Source organism: Vicugna pacos, chromosome 6, assembly GCF_048564905.1.
Source record: "Vicugna pacos chromosome 6, VicPac4, whole genome shotgun sequence".
Classification (NCBI taxonomy): Eukaryota; Metazoa; Chordata; class Mammalia; order Artiodactyla; family Camelidae; genus Vicugna; species Vicugna pacos.
In genome coordinates, this window is record NC_132992.1 from 82,317,546 (window position 1) to 82,335,724 (window position 18,179).

Consider the following 18,179-nt stretch of genomic DNA (forward strand, 5'->3'; position numbering starts at 1 on the left):
TTCTTACCTTATAAACAGATGAAATTGTTAAAGACTGGAGAATTACTAATACTTTCAAATCCACTGTCGTTTCGATAGAAAAATTTATATAACTGTAGGAGTGGTAAGACTGCTGCCTGATCTATAGAGTAGATCGCCCTTAAAGAGCAGGATACAGATAGCGGAGAATGCTGCCTGACATGTTTGTGTTAAAGCTCATTTCTTATACTAGTAGTTGGCATTGTTGATCTGTTTTTTCCTTTGGTCCGTACAGTGGTGATAGGGTTCCCGATACATGTATTTCTGGTTTCTTTGTAGTGTGCCCTTTCTCTCCCTTTAACATTTTATGATAGAAAATTCCAAACGTGCAAGTAGAGAATATAAATCGCCTGTATCACCATCACCCAGCTTCAACAATAACCAGTGATCCATCATCTTGGTAGCCTCTTAACAGGGAATTTTAAGGTTATATGCATATGACTTCTTCATCTGTTTCAATTTTTGCATGCTAATAGGCACATGAGCAGGAACTTCACAAATTTTGTCAAATTGAATGTAGTTAATTCTGCAGTGTCTAATGATAGTGTTTTCTGTCACTTTTCCCTTTCAAGGAAAAAGCTTTATACCCATAATTAAGTATGCAGAAAGACAAAAAACATTTTCATCAATTGTATTTTCTATATGTTAACCACTATGCTATATACTAGGAAAACGAATAGCAATACGGTGTGTTTTCCTGCTTCTACAAGCCATGTGATCTGGCTGAGGAAATAAAATTGACATAATGAAACAATTGAAAAGGTAATTGCCAAACTGTGAAATTGATTTTTTTCCCCTCTTATTATTTGGTAACAGAGGGGTGAATATTAGTAAAGATCCGTAAAATTAGTGGGATTTTTTTTGGAAAGGGAGGAAAAAAATTTAAAAGAAGGGTAAAAACATGAGCAGGGTATGGAATGAGAAATAAATAGGCCATATCCTCAAAAATGGGAGCGTCATAGAGCCATTTTAATAAAGAAAGCAGTGATCAAACTTGATGCTAGATTTAGTCTGGAAGACAGAGGAGAGACACAGGTCAAATCTGCCTCCTAAAGGTGCTATAAGAATGTTTTACTAACAGAAATGAGATAATTAGGGAAGGAAGTCAGTTTGTAAAGAAGCAGAATAATTCACTGGAAGGCATTCTGAGTTTGAAATTGTGCAGGGTTGTCCCAGTGGAGATGCCCTTGCATGTACTGAAGCTGTGGCACTAAAATGGGAGATCCTGGGCCGGATACACCAAGTACAGGAGTTACCTGTAGTGACTAGTAGTGGATGTGGTGACATAGAGAAAAGAGCAAACTAAGGCTGGGGAAACTGAGGACCGTGCACACTTCTGTCAATAAAAATCAATACATGCCATTTTCACTTAATATAAAGTTGGTCAGAGGCTTTCAGCGTGATATATAAAATCATATAGTCGTACTGTCATTAAAAAGAAACCTTCAAATACCATCCTATTTCATACCTGAGTAAATGTTTGTAATTACTAGAGTATCATAAAGCTATAGCCGAGTCTTGGAAGATTAATTCACTCACTGCAGAGACATTTATTCTTTCATCCAACATATTTTGAGCCACTGCAATGTGCCAGGCACTCTCCTAGGCCCTGAGATTACAGAGTGAGGCAAACAGACAAAATCTCTGCTCTTCTGGAGATTTTGGTTGGGCAACGAATAGAGAAAATTAACAAATTTAAAGATAAGTAAAATGTCATGGGATAAGTAGTATAAATATGAAGCAGAATATTTCACAGAGTTGGTTGGATTTATGAAGCAATCACAAAGGAAAAAGACTCACTGATTCATACGTATCTCTACACAGAGGCAGAAACAAAACCACAGGTAAAAGGCCAGTAAAAGGGTTAAATATGTAGCTCAAGTATGATTTTAAAATATTAGTGTTTCTCAAATATTAAAAAGCTTATTTGAATTTGATAGAAAAATTTTTATGGAAATGGAAACCTAAATAACAAGCAATTTGCATTAGAGAAAATACTAGTAAACAAGCACATAAAAGATGTACTTTCTCACTAACAACAAAAATGTAAGTTAAGGAAATTTTGGACCTACAATTTTACATTTATGGAATTTGAAAAAAACTGGGGAAGAATGGAATAAATTGTTATATCTAATAGGTGATATTTTAAATGATATAATAATTTGGAAAATGATATGATAATATATAGCAAGTATCTGTAAAGATATTTATTCAATTTATTTCTGTAATTCACTTGTCAGGTAATTTCACTAAAAATTAATGTGTTATATTTGCAAAGATGTTGATTGTCACATTAGTTGTAGTAGCAAAAAAACCTGAAAAACAATCTAAATGTTCCATGACAGAAGATGAGTTTAGTAAATTATAATAAATTACATGATGGAATTTTATGCAGCCATTAAAATCATAATTAATAAAAGTAGGCAGAAACATTATAAGTGTTTATTTTATAATGTTAAACCAACAAAGTATACCATTTAGTGTGATAAATAGTATTATAGCTCTAAAAAGATGTATTTATAACAGATACTAGAAGGTATCACCTAAAAATGAAAATAATAGTGTTATGAAGTTAGGATGTATTCATTCTACAAATATTTGTTCAATGCCTATGTTGTGCTGACAGCTTGGATTATAACAGTGAATCAAAAAGCTTTACCTCGTTAGCACTAATGGCGATGATCTAATTTTACCTTTTTTTCTCCTCACATTTTCAATAATAATGTTATACAACTTTTCTTTTATAAACTTAGCTATAAATAAGGAGCAATAATAATAAACTAAAATGTTTGTAATTATATGCTCTTTGTTATTTTCATCTGCTTACCCTCAATACATATACACTATTTTATAGAACGTAAAATTAAGCAATGTGTTTTGTTTTTAGTTAGTGGAAAGCATGAACTGTTGGTTCCTCTGATTTCCCTTTTTCTTCATTGATTGATTGATTGATTGATCATTTGATTGTATTATTCTTTAAACAAATAATTATTGAGTGCCTATGTACTGGCACTCTGATGTGTGCTAGGTATACTGAGTGGGACAGATGCCCTGTGTCTGTTTTCTTTCTCTGTTATAGGCTTGCCATGTTACCCTTCTGTAATGGATCAGATCGTTCCATTAAAATGTCCCTTTAGACTTTACCACAAACGTTATTTTCTGAATAGAAGGATTTAGATAATGATCACAAAGCATGTATTTTTATACCTTTCATATGCTTTAAAACTTAAGCTGGAAAAAGAAAAAAGGAATTCTGTGTTTTAACCTGACGAAGAAATCAGAAGTGCTTTTATGCTAGTTACTTTGGGTGGCCTCCAAATTTCCTTGTAAACAAACTATTCTATGCAAATAGACTATTAGAGACAAACATAGCATATTGTGAAGTAAATTAAATATTAAGAAAGAATAAAATTGATCTTCCATGGAAAACAGTATTTCTCTCTTTGAGTTAATACTTTTCACTTGTTGTAGGGCAGTATTGATACAACTAAAGTGGCTGGTAGGTTGGTGGTTCATGTTTGTTTGCAGACAAATATGGAGGCTCCTGTACATCTTATATATAGGATAACTACAGAGAATCTTCTGAAGTGGTATTTAAACGTTAAGAAAAAGTGAAGTTCATCTATGGAAAACTGTATTTCTGCCTTTGAGTTCTTAATAACTCCTTCCCTTCCTCTCCCTTTTTGGGGCAGTATTGGCAGTTAGTTGTTGACAAAACTGAAGTGGCATGTAGGTTGGTGATTCGCGAATCTTTATTTCTATTTGCTCTTTAATTTCATCATCCTGAAGTTGTCGCTACTACAACAATAGTGAAGGGATGACTGTTTTTTTAAACTTGAGTGGTTTGGAGCACTGTTACTTAGGAAAGTCATTGGGGATGCCTGGTTGGACATATTCACAAGTATTATGTTGTCTAGATCTGCCAAAGTTCTCTGTTCTTATGGACTTTTATAAACTTATGCCTTTTATTTATGACATTCTAGGTCTTTATTAATACCTAGATATTAGATTGATTAAATTATTCAAAGATCCTTAAATATAAGTATATAGTCATTAATTTTAAAAATGCTGGGAAAGACTAAAGAAACATTTTCTGTCACCACAAAATTTTTCAAATGTTAATAGCTTTAATTATGAATCTTATTACTCTGACAGTTTTGTGTAGTTCTTAAGTTATTTTCAACATAAATCAGAAATAAAGAATTAGAATTAATTCAGTAAACAAGTAATTCTTGAGGGCCTCTTAACAGCAGAGCAACATTCCTGAACAACAGAGATGTGTAGGAGATGGGTGCCTGTCCTCAGGGAACTTCGGGTGCATTTGAAATAGTCACACATGATTTTGTTTAGTGTAGCCTCAGTCTTCAGATAAACAGTGATCATTAAGAATATGTGCTTTTTTAAACCATTTTTATTCTACATCAATAATTCATATTAATTTCCTTAATTGGTTTAGCACAGACATATAGGTTCTACATAAGAACCAAATCTGAAAGCAAAATCAGTAGCCTATAAGAAGCACTAAATCTAATCTTGGAAAATTAGAATATATTAAGAAAAATTTAGAATGGCATTTTCCTGAAAAATAGAGATCTGTTACATTGAACATGAGACTGAATATGATCTATTTGCGGGAACAGGCCTTTTAAAAGATTAAGTTAAAATGAATATATTCAGATATCTGCAACGAACTCCTAAACTGAGCTGCTAGGTTTTCTAGCATTTCCAGAGATAATGATAATTGAAATTATACTTTTTTCTTCATCTTTTGCTTCTGTTTTTTACTTCTGGCTTGGAGAAAAAAAGAAAAATAAGCATGTGAATGTAGTATGTGGCTTGTTATTAATTTTCATAGCTTTCAAATAGAGGTGATGTTGATTTTTCAAGTCCATTAGAACCTCAGCATGGCAACACCATCCCTTTATGAATAGTTTGCATATTTCGAGTCTCCCCTGGAGCGAGGGAAGATGGGGAACACAAGGGAAGTTATTAATTTTGCAGTAGGAGATTCAAGAAGCTCTTCTGGCATTCATTTCAGAAAAGATTTAATTTTAAGAAATGGAAAATAATATGGGATTCATTCTGAGATAACGAACTGAAAATCTAAGTTGCTTAAACTGAACTGTTGGATATCACGATTATATTAACACTGACTAAAGAATAAAAGTTTTTCAACCTTAAGAGAAAGAATAATAAGTATTATAAAAATGAGAATTCTTTTTTAACTAACAACCTGAGTCTTTATTCACCAAATCTTTATGTGAGCTTCAGATTTCTGTGAGCTTTAAATTTGTATAAAGATTGATTTGCTTTCCTCTTTGTCCAAATAGTTTCCACTTTTTTTATATAGAATCCTAATTCCTGATTAGCTGTCTCTTGTCTGATCTTAAATAAACACTGGAAGGAACAAACTAGAAGACATTATTAGAGAGAGAGATAAATGCATGTAAAATATGAAAGCAAATTGAGATGATCTTTTTTCATTCTCTAGCAAAGGAAAATCTGACCTTTAGAATTACTGGAATGTAAGATGATGTCAGAAGAACGATGGTTGTTGAAGATAGTGGTTACCAAGTACCCCAGCTTCTTTCACTCTTCTTCATGATCTTGTTTTCAAACCTTTTTGTCTCTCCACACTTGATCTTTCTCTGTCTCTCTACATCTGTCTTTAAAGTGGGGCCTGCAGTTGGGCCTGGTTTACACAACAAAGGTTTGACTGCTGCTGATTTTGGGGGCTTTTTGGTGGGGAGAGTCTAAAAACTTAAAGATTTTTTAGTATCAATTTTATACCTTGCATATTAAAATTGTATTCAAATAGACAGTACGTCTGCTTCCCTTTGATCAATGTTTACTTCTCATCTGCTGTCAGCCCTCTGGTCTGGAACTGATTATTTAGGGAAAATTGGTGGGGCCATCTGGAAACATGAGCAACTTGAGTTTCTGTCTGACTTCTAATGCATGTTTTGATTGATGCTGATTACATGGGTTATTTCATTATTTATTGTTTCTGTTTACTGTTAGAAAAGACAATCCTAATCTAAAATGAATTGTTTTCAAAGGCTTTGGATTTGGCTGCCCTTTCCACAGAGCATTCTCAGTACAAGGACTGGTGGTGGAAAGTGCAGATTGGAAAATGTTACTACAGGTACAATTTTGATTATTTGTAAACAGCAACATATTTTAGAGTCTCAAATGTGGTAACCTTTTTGCGGGGAAGATAGATTCTTCCTGAAGAAATGAGGACTTTGTCTTTCGCTTACTTGAGAAAGCATTTACTTAGCAATCACAGGATAGCACTAAGAACTGACACCTTTAGAATAATAAAATTTTAGAGCTGGGAACAGGAAACTTTGAGACCATCAGGTCCAGCACTCCTTTTCAGACGAGGAAGTTGAGGCCAGAGAGAGGCTGTGACTTGCATCAGGAATCGGTTAGTAACAGACATGGGACTAGAATCGAGTCTGTTGGTTCTCACTCCACTCCTCTTGTACTTTACAGTTAAGAGAGAGTTTGTCCACACATTATATTATCTCACTTAAATCTCACAGGACTTAGGAGGTGGTTGCTATTAGTAGCCCTTTGTCCAGATGAGAAGCCTTGAACATCAGAAAAATAAAGTGACTTGTCCCAAATCATGTAGCTAGTATGTATTTGGCAGAACAGGAACTGGAGCTCAGCTTTCTGATGCCAGTTCTTTTACTATTTGCAGAGTTCCATAGTGTTTCTCTAGGATCTGAATATTCTTACACTAATTCACTTAATGTTTAAACACACTTTTAAAGCAAATTAATTAAGAGATCAAAAAAGTTGTAATTTATTTTATAAATATTACACATCACTAGTAAATAAGATCTGAGACTGTTGCCTGATACTGAAATATGCTTGAAACATTTGGAAAATAGAGATAAATGAGTAATTATAGTTTATAAAGATAAATATGTCTTTTATTATGCAAAAACAAGGTAGACCAGTTACTGTGAGCATCCTTCAATAGTTATAATCTTTAGTTGTTAAACACTGTTTGGAAACATAAATAGAATACAAAGGATGCTTATTTCTCTACTATTGAAATTCAGACTACTTTCCCTTTAGATATTTCAGATAGAACTCTTAAGTATTTTTTCCTACTGTTAGATTGAGGAAGTATTTTCTGCTGAAAGGTAATTCTGGATCATTATAACATCAGACTCTTATGAATATAATTTCTGAAGATAAGCTTGAAATCTTGAGCTCTTAAGCAAAGCTCTCAGAAATCTTTAATAATTTTAAAAAAGCACAACTTGGATTCTGTCTGTCATCCATATAGCATGGCATTTAAGTGAATGTATTTTGTTGTATTATTGTTCTCTTTTGTTTCTTAATAGCTTCTCATTTTTATTATCCAGCATTCATTCACTCACAGGAAAGTATTTAATGAGCATCTACTCTGGCAAGTGGAGAAGGAGGGAGTTTACAGATATTTATTGGATAGTCCCTTCCTTCAGATGGTTTATAGTTGAATGGAGGAGCGAGAACAGGAAACAATTATAAATGTGTTTTCCATTACGATACAAGCAAGTGCAGGGTGAAGTGGGAGAGAAAGGGCTCCTGACTCCAACTGGAGAGGTCAGGATGGATAACCAGAGGAGGGAGCCCCGGATTGACTTCTGTCTCTTTGCTCCTAATAAGTTCTACTGGCTCTTCCTTTGCAGCAGCTCTCACAGTTGCTCCCTTACTACCTATTCCCACTCCAGTGCCCTAACCCTGGCTTTTAGTGTCATTTGTTTGAATTGCTACATTAACTTCTTGTCTGGGTTTCTGCCTCCATTTTCTGCCCCATCAATCCTTCCTATATAGTACAGTCAGAGTAGCTGTTGCAAACAAACAAGCAAACAAAACAAAACCCCAAAACAGCTCTTGTTGGAGTCTGGTTAATCTCCATTAACTCTAAAATGAAGCCTGGATTTAAGTGTGGCATCCATGATTTTTGTCTCAGTCTACAGCTTTGCCCATGTTTCTCACTTCTCCCGGTCCTTACTGTGTTTTCCTTTCCATTTAAACTGAACAACTCAGCATTCTCCTGATGAGCTGTGTACTCTCCTGCTTGTGTGCTTATGCCGATGCTTTGCCTCACCCCCGCCCCACCCTACTTAGCTGTAAAAATCTTGCCTGTTACTTCCTCCCTGAAACTGTCTTGGTTTGCTCCTCCTCTGTGCTCTCAAAGCACTTTCTTCCCCCTCATTGGACATAATACAACTAAATTTATTTATAAACATGCTTTGTTTCAGTCTTTATTGGTGCCTTCAGGACATGGTTGTTATCTTCATTTTTGCAACTCCTTACCATCATTAAATGTGCATGCAGTTGGTGCTTGACAAGGTTTATTGAATTAAATTAAAGAGAAAAGTTGGCAGTTGGTGGAAATTATCTCTGGACTCTGACTCTTTGATATTGGCCTGTGTTTATGAACTTTACTGATGTTTTCATTATTCCTAGACTTTCTTTATACGTGGTGCCCACTCCATTTCCTTTGCACAAGAACCCGTGTGGTAAATTCCTTTTTGATAGAACTAGAAGAAATTGTCTCTTAAAGGTGCAGTAATAGAATACATATGACCCATCCTTCTTTCCTTTCTTTGGTTTCCAGGTAGTTTAATAGTTCTGATTGCTCTTCTGTCTGTTTTTAATTTGTTTATTCTTCCACCTCCATTATGTTTTAAAAATCTATTTGTTTTCATATCCTTATTTTATATGCATCTTTTTATTATACTCCCTCTTAAATCATTTTTCGAAGGAGACAATTTATTAGTTAAAAATATACAGACTGTCATGGATAAATCGGTGTTCATATAATTCAGTGACTGAACTTCAACTCTGTGTTTAAGACAAATGTTCAGTTGAAGCTTTGTATATAAATATGCTATTGTTCAGAACTTCAGAGTTCTCTGAAAACATTTTATGAATACTCCTTATAAAAGTTGTGGGACCTTTGAAGAGGTGGGGGCTTGTGCCATCTCACACATCCTCTAACTCTAGACTAGATTTGGGGGTCACTTTTAACCTCTTTGTCCCACATCGTCCAACAGCTATTATAGCCACACCAATGCTTGAGGCTTAGGTTTGGAAAAAAGAACAAAGTTATTCTTTCAAGCCTTTAAATCAAAGTAAAATAATGGGACATATTGTATATTGTTTTGACTTTCTTTCACAAAATTAAAGTGTTATCATGAAGTGCCTCAGTAGCTCGTAGATGTCCAGGGATGAGTAATTATGACAAAGCCTGGTGGATCTATTAAGGACACACTGAAGTGTACTCTGATGATTGATTTAGTGGTAATAAAATGCTCCCTGGGAAGAAGAAGTGGGTGTTGACATCAGGACACTTACGTTTAGGCAGAGAACAAATCTCAGATTCATAGACCAGCACAATCAGTATAAGATACTAAAAAGGAAAATAAAATGATTGTAGAATAATAAAATGATAAAGCTATATTACTCAAGTGGCAATTACTGTTTACCTCGAAATTGTTGAAGACTTTAAAAATTGGTTTTTGCAAAATCAAAAATTACCTAGAGACAAATGAAAGTGGAAATACAACATACCAAAACTTATGGGATGCAGCAAAAGCAGTTCTAAGGGGGAAGTTCATAGTGATAAATGCCTACTCAAGAAACAAGAAAAATCTCAAACAACCTAACTTAACTAAACCTGAAGGAACTAGAAAAAGAACAAATGTAGCCCACAGTTAATAGGAGGGAAATAATAAAAATCAGAGCAGAAATAAATGAAAGAGAGACAAAAGAAGACAATAGAAAAGATCTGGAAATGAGAGCTGGTTCTTTGAGAAGATAAACAATATTAACAGACTTTTAGCTAGACTCACCAAGAAAAACAGAGAGTATTCAAATAAATAAAGTCAGAAATAAAAGAGGAGATGTTACAACTGACACCACAGAAATACAAAGGATCATAAAAGACTACTATGAATAATGGATGAATTCCTAGAAATATACAACCTTCCAAGACTGAATCATGAAGAAATAGAAAATCTGAACAGACCAATAACTAGTAAAGGGATTGAATCAGTAATTTATAAACTCCCTCCAAACGATATTTCAGGACCAGACAGCTTCACATATGTATTCTGCCAAACATTCGAAGAAGAATTGGTACTAATTTTTCTCAAACTCTTGACAAAAAATAGAAGAGGAGGGAACACTTTCAAATTCATTTTATGAGGCCAGCATTACCCTGATACCAAAACCAAAGATACTACAAGAAAAGAAAATTACAGGCCAGTATCACTGATGAACATAGATGTAAGCCAGGAAATGGAAACAACCTAAGTGATGAATGGATAAGGAAATATATAATAGGATATTATTCAGCCATGAAAAGAATGAAATCTTGCCACTTGTGATGGCATGGATGGACCTTGAGGGCATTATGCTAAGTGAAATAAGTCATAGAGAGAGACAAATATCATATGATCTCATTTATATGAGGAATCTAAAAATAAAAACAAAGCTCATAGATAGAACAGATTGGTGGTTGCCAGAGGCAAAGGGCAAGGGGTGGGCAAAATGAGTGAAGGGAGTTAAAAGGTACAAACTTTGAGTTATAAAATAAGTCATGGAGATGTAACATACAGCATGGTCATCATAGTTAACATATTGCATGTTTGAAAGTTGCAATGAGAGTCAACCTTGAAAGTTCTCATCAAAAGAAAAAAATTCTGTTAACTATGCATGGTGATGGATATTAACTAGATTTACTGTGGTGATCATCTTGCAATATATATACAAATACTGATTTACTATTTTATACAGCTAAAATAATATAATGTGGTATGTCAATTATACCTCAATTTTAAAAAATGGGCTTTTGTCCCAGAGCAGACAGTGTTTTCAAAGAAATGTCATCTTCAGTTCTTCCGATAAAATGGTGACTCGAAGCATTTCTTCAGTCCATATGACATAAGTCAGCTGATCATAAGCTCTTTGGATGGTGACTGGTGTGACCTGGCTCACTGGTGTCTAGTGACTTAGTCCTGCTGTGACTGGGCTGCAGACTACACACCATTTAAGGGTGAGACAGGCAGTGTATATGGGAAACAGGCAACTTTTTCCTAAACTATAGAAACACACATGTTAATATGTGTGTGTGTATGACATCACCTTCTTTGGTACATGCTTACTCTTATAGATGTAATTGGTCTCTATTCATATCCTCAGGGTATGAATAAATGCTGTAGTACTTACATTTAAGTTGAATGTCTCATTTTTTTTTTTTAATGGCTGTTCTTAGGTTAGGAATGTATCGTGAAGCAGAAAAACAATTTAAATCAGCCCTGAAGCAGCAGGAAATGGTAGATACATTTCTCTACTTGGCAAAAGTAAGTATTCTTAACCTGAGTGAAATGCGTCTTCTCAGAATAAATGTTTAAATTCTGACTAGTGCGTGGGGAGAGTTGCCAATTTCTTAAGGAATGTTTGACAAGTTAATGTGTTCAGACTTAACTTTTTGTTTTTGTTTTTAAAGAAAGGGAAAAGGTGAGGATAACCATCTCAGGAGAAATTAATTGCCATGAATAATAGGAAAACCCCTTTGAAAGACTGCCCGTTAGAGCAGAAGAAAATGCCACAGGCTTACTAACCCCATGGAGAGCAAGCCCCAGAGAGGCCCTCTTTTCTACAATACACTTGTCTCCCACCTAAGCAGACTGTAGAGAACAGGGGTTGCTTTTATGTAGGTCCTTCGATTTCTTGGCACTGCCATTAAAACAAAAACGGTATTTCCCCTTTATTGAGCACCTAGTCAGTATAAGGTATTGAATCAGGTCTGCTCCATATGCAACTTAACCCTCATAGCAACACTGCAAGGCAGATTCTAACATTTCCTTTGTACTTTTAAGGAAAAGGAGACTTAAACAGGATGAGTAAGATTTTCAGGCTCACTTGGCTATTAAGAGCCAGCATTCAAATGCAGGACTTCCTGATTCCAGAGCCGACTCACTGCCTGTAGTGCCACCCACGGTCACAGCAGAAGTGAAGGGCGGCCTAGAATTTCCAGTCTTGGAATAAAGTTCCTTCTTGACCCTCACCAGGGCTACTTTAAAAGAAACATTTGCTGTATCTTTAAGACTTTTTTAAATTAAAGAAGTGTGGTAGAGGAGGTTGAAAAGAAGACAAGATATAAAAGGAAATGCTACTACTTTCTAAATATGGCATTAAAATTAGCATACTGAAGAGAAACAAAGTGGAACTTCTGCCAAACAACCTTACTGTGCTAAGCTTAGTTTGTCTATAGTGGTTTTCAAAAATGGTTGAAACTATCTGGTATCTAAGTATCTTCTATACGTTATATGTTTAACTTAAATTCTTAAAGAGGTTTCTAAACATCACAGTTAACTTTTCTGACAGCTGGAAATTATAACTCAGGTCACAGTATTAGACTATCATCTTCTTAACTGAGAATCACTTTCCACATGGTTTAGAAATGTACTTTTAATTTTAACTGTTGTTACATGGCTTGGCTATTTTGTCATAAATTAATTAGTTTAAATCCATGCCTACATGACCGTGTAGAGGTAAAATTTACTTATTTTCTTTAATATGTGAAGGAATTCTTGCTAGATAATAGAAATCAAGCAGTTTTAGGAACAACATTGTTTTTAAAACTTTAGGTTATCAATTAAAAAATTATTAAATGTTTTATGTTATTTAGTGTATTGAATCATATTATTTATTGTATCTTAAATAAGGCAGTTTTTTGAAGACTATTATTCTATATTTTAGAAAATTTCTACTAAGTATTTGGTTTAGCCATGCTAATGTTCTGATTGCTAGTCCAGTGGAAACTAGTAAGTGCTAACTCTCTCAGCTTCCTGACCCTGTGCCTTACAAATCTGTTTCCCCTCTATTTCCAAGGGCCCTTCTCCAAAACCACTGTCTCTGGAGGCTTTTCCAGGCTGCTTTTTCTCAGACCTTCTTCCACGGGTCATCTCCTCTTTCTGCAGCATCTTCAGCATCAGCCCCATAATTGGTTCCTTAGAGCCAGCCTATAGATAACACTCATGTCTGTTCCATCCTAAAAAGATTTCCCTTTGATCCTTCCTTTTCTAGTTACCCCCGAGTCTCTGTGACAGTATTAAGTCCACGATAAGTGTTTGCTGAAGGAATAAGTGAATGAATGCTTCATATACAACATGTGGAGATAAAACTATAACATCAGTATTGGAAATTAATCCTACACATTTCTGAACATTTTTTACTTTAGTATCTAGGAGATAATTTGTTACTAAGCAATAATTATGAACTTGTCATAACAACTGCTATTATTTTAAGAACCAGTACTTTTATTGAAATGTATCTCGGTTTTAGGTTTACATCTCATTGGATCAACCTGTGACTGCTTTAAATCTTTTCAAACAAGGCTTAGATAGGTTTCCAGGAGAAGTAACCCTACTTTGTGGAATTGCCAGGATCTATGAGGTAAGGTTCATATTTATTCAAAAAGTTGATGTAAAACTGAGGTTATATGCTGCTTAAGTAGGCTCATAGTCCCTTGGGATCCTTGCAAGGAAAACAGTTTATAAAATCATGACTGTTGGCCCGTGGTTTACCAGTAGAATAAGAGATTTTAGTGTATGCATTTAGTCAAACTAAGTTTTTATTAGGAAGTATTTCAGACATATAGAAGAGCGTAGGGATGGTGTGAGATTTTAAATGAGTTTTCCCCTTTATATAGCTAGTTGTCCCAGCACATTTACTGATTCTTTCCCAAGGTCTGTAATGTCAAATATCAGGTGTTTTTCTAAATACGGTATATTGTTTTGGCGTTTCCTATTCTGTTCTATTGATCTGTTTGTCTGTCCTTATACCAGTATTATACCATCTTAATTACTGTAGCTTTATAATACATACTATTTGGTAGGACACTTTGTTCATCTTCATCAGGAATGTCTTGGCCGTTTTGACCTTTTGCTTATTCTAATAAATTTTACAGTCATGTTGTCAAATTCCATGAAAAGTCTCATTGAGATATTCTTCCTGCTGCCTAATTACTGTATCTTTATAATAATTCTCGATATCAGGTTGGGCAAATTCTACCACCTGTTCTTCACAGTTGGTTATTCTTCCATATATTTAAAAAAAAACAACCTATAGGCGTGTAGATTAGAATTGCATTGAACATATGAATGATCGGGGCAGGGGGCTGCCTTTCTTCCCTCTCTTGATCATGATTTAACTATTTACCTAGGTTTTCTTTTTTAATCCTTCATTGAATATTTCATAATTATCTCCGTAAATGTTTTGTTGAGATTCCCAAAACCACCTTGAAGTTCGATGGTTTATTAGAAGGGCTCAGGACTCAGCATACAGCTGTACTCGTAGCCGTGATTTACTGTAGCAGGATACAAAACAAAATCAGTACCGGGAAAAGCCACAGGGGGCAAAGTTCAGAGGAAACCAGGCACCAGCTTCCAAGAGTCCTCCCCTGCAGTGGAGTCACACAGGACACGTTTCCAGCAAATTGTGGCAGCGTGTGGGGAGCATGGTCTATGAGGGAAGCTCATTAGAGACCTGGAATCCATTACTGGGGGGCTGGTCATATAGGCACTGTCTGCCTATCACGTACCAGCATCCCAGACTCCAGCAAGTAAAGCAGGGTGTTTATGTACCACATCAGGTTTAGGCCTCACGTTGTTTGTATAGCTTAGAGGTAGTGAGCCACTCTTAACATTTGGGGAGAGTTTTATATCAGTGTAGGGCACTAGCCAAGTTCTGAGATGCCAGCCGAGGGCCAGCCTTGCAAAGTAGGCTTTTCTAAGAATAGCAGTCACAGGCCTGCAGTATTGACTCTTTTCTTCACAGAGAATGTATTCGTAGGTAAAATTGTGAATGGAATGCTTTTTTTTTTATTGTCTTGTATTTTCTATGGTTATTTCTGGTGAGTAGGAAAGCATTGATTTTTTTAAAGTTGATCTGATTCTAGCAACTTGGCTAAATACTCTAAGTTTTAATACCTTATCTATACATTCTCTTAAATTTTCTAAGTAAATAATCATCATCTGCAAATACAGTTTTCTCTTCATTTTAATTACTTTACTTAAAAAATAATTTATTGTTTGGGACTTTCAATACAATATTGAAGAGAGAAGCGTCTCTGTTCTCTTTTCAATTTCTTGAATGCTAGGTATGGTCTTTTAAAATTATTTTGTTAGAAAAAATAGGTGATATTAACAGTTGCTGTATCAGGTAGTAGTATATGAATGATTTTTATTTTCTTCTTGATATTTGCTGTGTTTTCCAGATTTTCTGTAATGAACGTGCTATTTTTAATATGAAAAACAATAAATATCTTTAAATTGTCTAGAAATATTTTCTCCTTTTGAAATATAACTTTGATAAACATATAAATAGAAAACTTTGATCATTCAGTAAAAATTGTATATCAGTATCTCTGCATCTGTACTTGTGTGACCCTAAGTTGAACATGAACCCTAAAATTTTGACCAAGAAACTTAGAAAGAAAGGAAGTAAAATAGACTTGATTTTGAAGCCTGTGAGACAATCTCAGTGCACTTGGAGCTCTTTGACCCATGGGCTCTGCCTTCTGCATATTTTGTTCTTTCTGCTCGTTTAGGCAGGAAGTGCTGGCAGAAAGAACTTGAGAACTGTGGCAGTCTTTAATGTGTGGCTGGTGGTTGGAAGAATTCCTTCCAAGCCTCTGTTACAGTCAGTGTTGCCATGGCTGAGATAGAGACTGGTTCTGGAGCGGATTCTTTAATCAGCTACCTTCTTCCTTCCCCTTCTCTGGGCTTGGCCAGGGCTTGGAGGAACACATCCTTATAAGGGTATAGGAGAAGGCTTTGTGAGAAACAGTAGAATTGGAGTTTACACTCAAAGGAAGAAAGAAGTGGAGAGAACATTCAAGCTGTGAGGACAAGTTCATGTGCAAATAGGGTGACCAAGGACTAAGCACAGACTTGAAATAGTCAGATGCAGGATTTCCCCTTGAATTTTCATAGTTAATTTCCCTTACTGGCGAAGTTTGCCATACAAAGATTTCCACTGTATTCCTCTTCTGTTTATGTGACAGTGGATTGAGGGTTAATTAGTAAAGCTTGCTCCTTAGCTTTGCAACCCACACAACATATGTCCTTAGGGATCTTTGTATGTACATCATGCTTTTCTCTAGAGGGATTCTTTTCCTTTATGTTCTTTTTATTTATTACTTTCATTTTGCTCTTATGTCTTTTAAATGTTTTCTGTTTTAAAATGAACACATTGTACTGCCTATTGTTCATTGCTTTCTCTATACAGAAACTTGTTGAAAATGATTTATCCTTGCTAAATTTGTTTGGTTGTGGTTTTAATTTTTCTTGGGGCCTTTTGTTTATTCACTTGAAAGGCAGGCCTTTATTTGAACTGTTCTTTGTTAAAAGGTATTTGAAATTAGAAACATTACCCTAGGAAATATTATGCTAGTGGTCCTTGAACTTTACTGTGTGTAAAAATGACTTTGGAATTTTGGGGGAGTCTCCCTACTGAATCAGATGTCCTGGGAGATGGGGCAGAGGTGTATGTATGCTTAACAAGCCCACTAGGTGATTCTGATGTGTAAACAGAGTTTGAGAATCATTGCAACATTCACTTCCTTAAGTTATTTGCAGTTTTGTTTTAAATAACTGAAAATTTAATTAGAATTAGTATTCTGTAAATTGGTTCAAAAATAACCACTGTAAAAATCACTTAAATGATACTATGGTTGTTTATATACTTGAAGTGACATTTATATACTTGAAAATATTTTGAATCTACACTAATAAAATTTATTCTAGAACTACTATAATTTAAACAATTCTGATGCAGGAATAGATTAAAGGACAAAAAATAGAATTTATATATGCTCATGCATATGAAAATTTACATGATAAAGATTGTCTATTAAACCATTTGGCTTACTAGATTAGTTAATAAATAGTTTAAAAACAGAGCTGGATGAGTAATGATTTCTTATGCTGAAAGAATCCATTGCTACCAGCTGACTCAAAGATTTAAAACCATGAAAGTTCCAGAAGAAAGTACAGATGAATTATTTGTATAAACTTAAAATGGGGAAGACCTTTCTAAGCATGATAGTAAGTCAGAAAGCCATCATAGAAAAGATGGAGAAATTTCAGATCATAAAGGTTAAAATTTCTATATAGTAAAAACAAAAATATAAATAAAATTGAACCCAAACTAAAAAGGTAAAAATATCAAGCAGGGGATGCATTTGCCAAACCTGGGACAAAGAGAAGGCTTCTTTTAATTTCCTCAGTCTATACATTGCTTAACAATGGCTGGGTTGCAGGTGGTTTACAGATCGGTGGGAAAATTATTTACAGGCAGACAAATGTGTACACAATTATAAATTCTCATTTTGGCAGGGAATGCAAACATGGAAACTAGGTGTTTCCTCAGGGCAGTTGTGGGACAAAATCGTGATGTGGCCCTTGGTGTCCCACCAGTCTACACAGTGGCTGTTGACCCTCTCCATGCAAATCAGTACCCCCAGAGACAAGACAACAGCCAAATTCCAGCTGCATTGGAGCTACACTCCTGCCCTTTTTGTAGTGGGGCTGGTACCACACATCTGGAAGAACTCAACCAAACCATCTTTGCTTTTCCTCTGAAGGTAATATTTGTAAACACGGGGCCTTCCTGGGTTCTGAACATCAGAACCCAGGGTCAGCATCAGCACAGGCTCATTTCATCAGGAAGGAGGAAACAGAGCCAGTGCCTAGGTGTCCCCAAGCCACAGCTCTGTCTCCAGCTCTCCTGAGCCCTGGAGGGCAGTTTCCCACCCAAGAGCCTGATACATGCAAACCAATAATACAAGGACAAAAGACAGAATAAGAAAACTGTCAAAAGACATGAATTTACAATTCACAGAGAAAGAAATCAGGTATCTGGTGTGTTAAATGTCTAACCTCAGGAATAATTAAAAAAATAAAATTAAAACCAATAATGTCATGTTTTTCACTTAATCACGTTAACCAGGATGAGTAAGTTCCATGGCAGGTAAGGTTGTCAAGGGTGTGGAGGAACAGACCCCACATATGAACGTTACTGCTGGAAGTACACGTTGGTGCAACCCGTTTGGAAGCTGTTCGCAGTTACGTACGAGATTT

General features: G+C 35.2%; 1 protein-coding gene across 4 annotated transcripts in view; it reads left to right on the forward strand.

Moving 5' to 3' along the window:
• TTC8 (tetratricopeptide repeat domain 8) overlaps positions 1 to 18,179 on the forward strand; it is a 46,153-nt gene that overhangs the window by 17,556 nt on the left and 10,418 nt on the right. For all 4 annotated transcript variants that reach the window (XM_006208184.4, XM_072963561.1, XM_072963563.1 and 1 more), the window contains 3 exons: positions 6,078 to 6,163; positions 11,306 to 11,393; positions 13,381 to 13,491. In XM_006208184.4, coding sequence (XP_006208246.1) covers positions 6,078 to 6,163; positions 11,306 to 11,393; positions 13,381 to 13,491 — 285 coding nt within the window. The remainder of the gene's footprint in view (positions 1 to 6,077; positions 6,164 to 11,305; positions 11,394 to 13,380; positions 13,492 to 18,179) is intronic.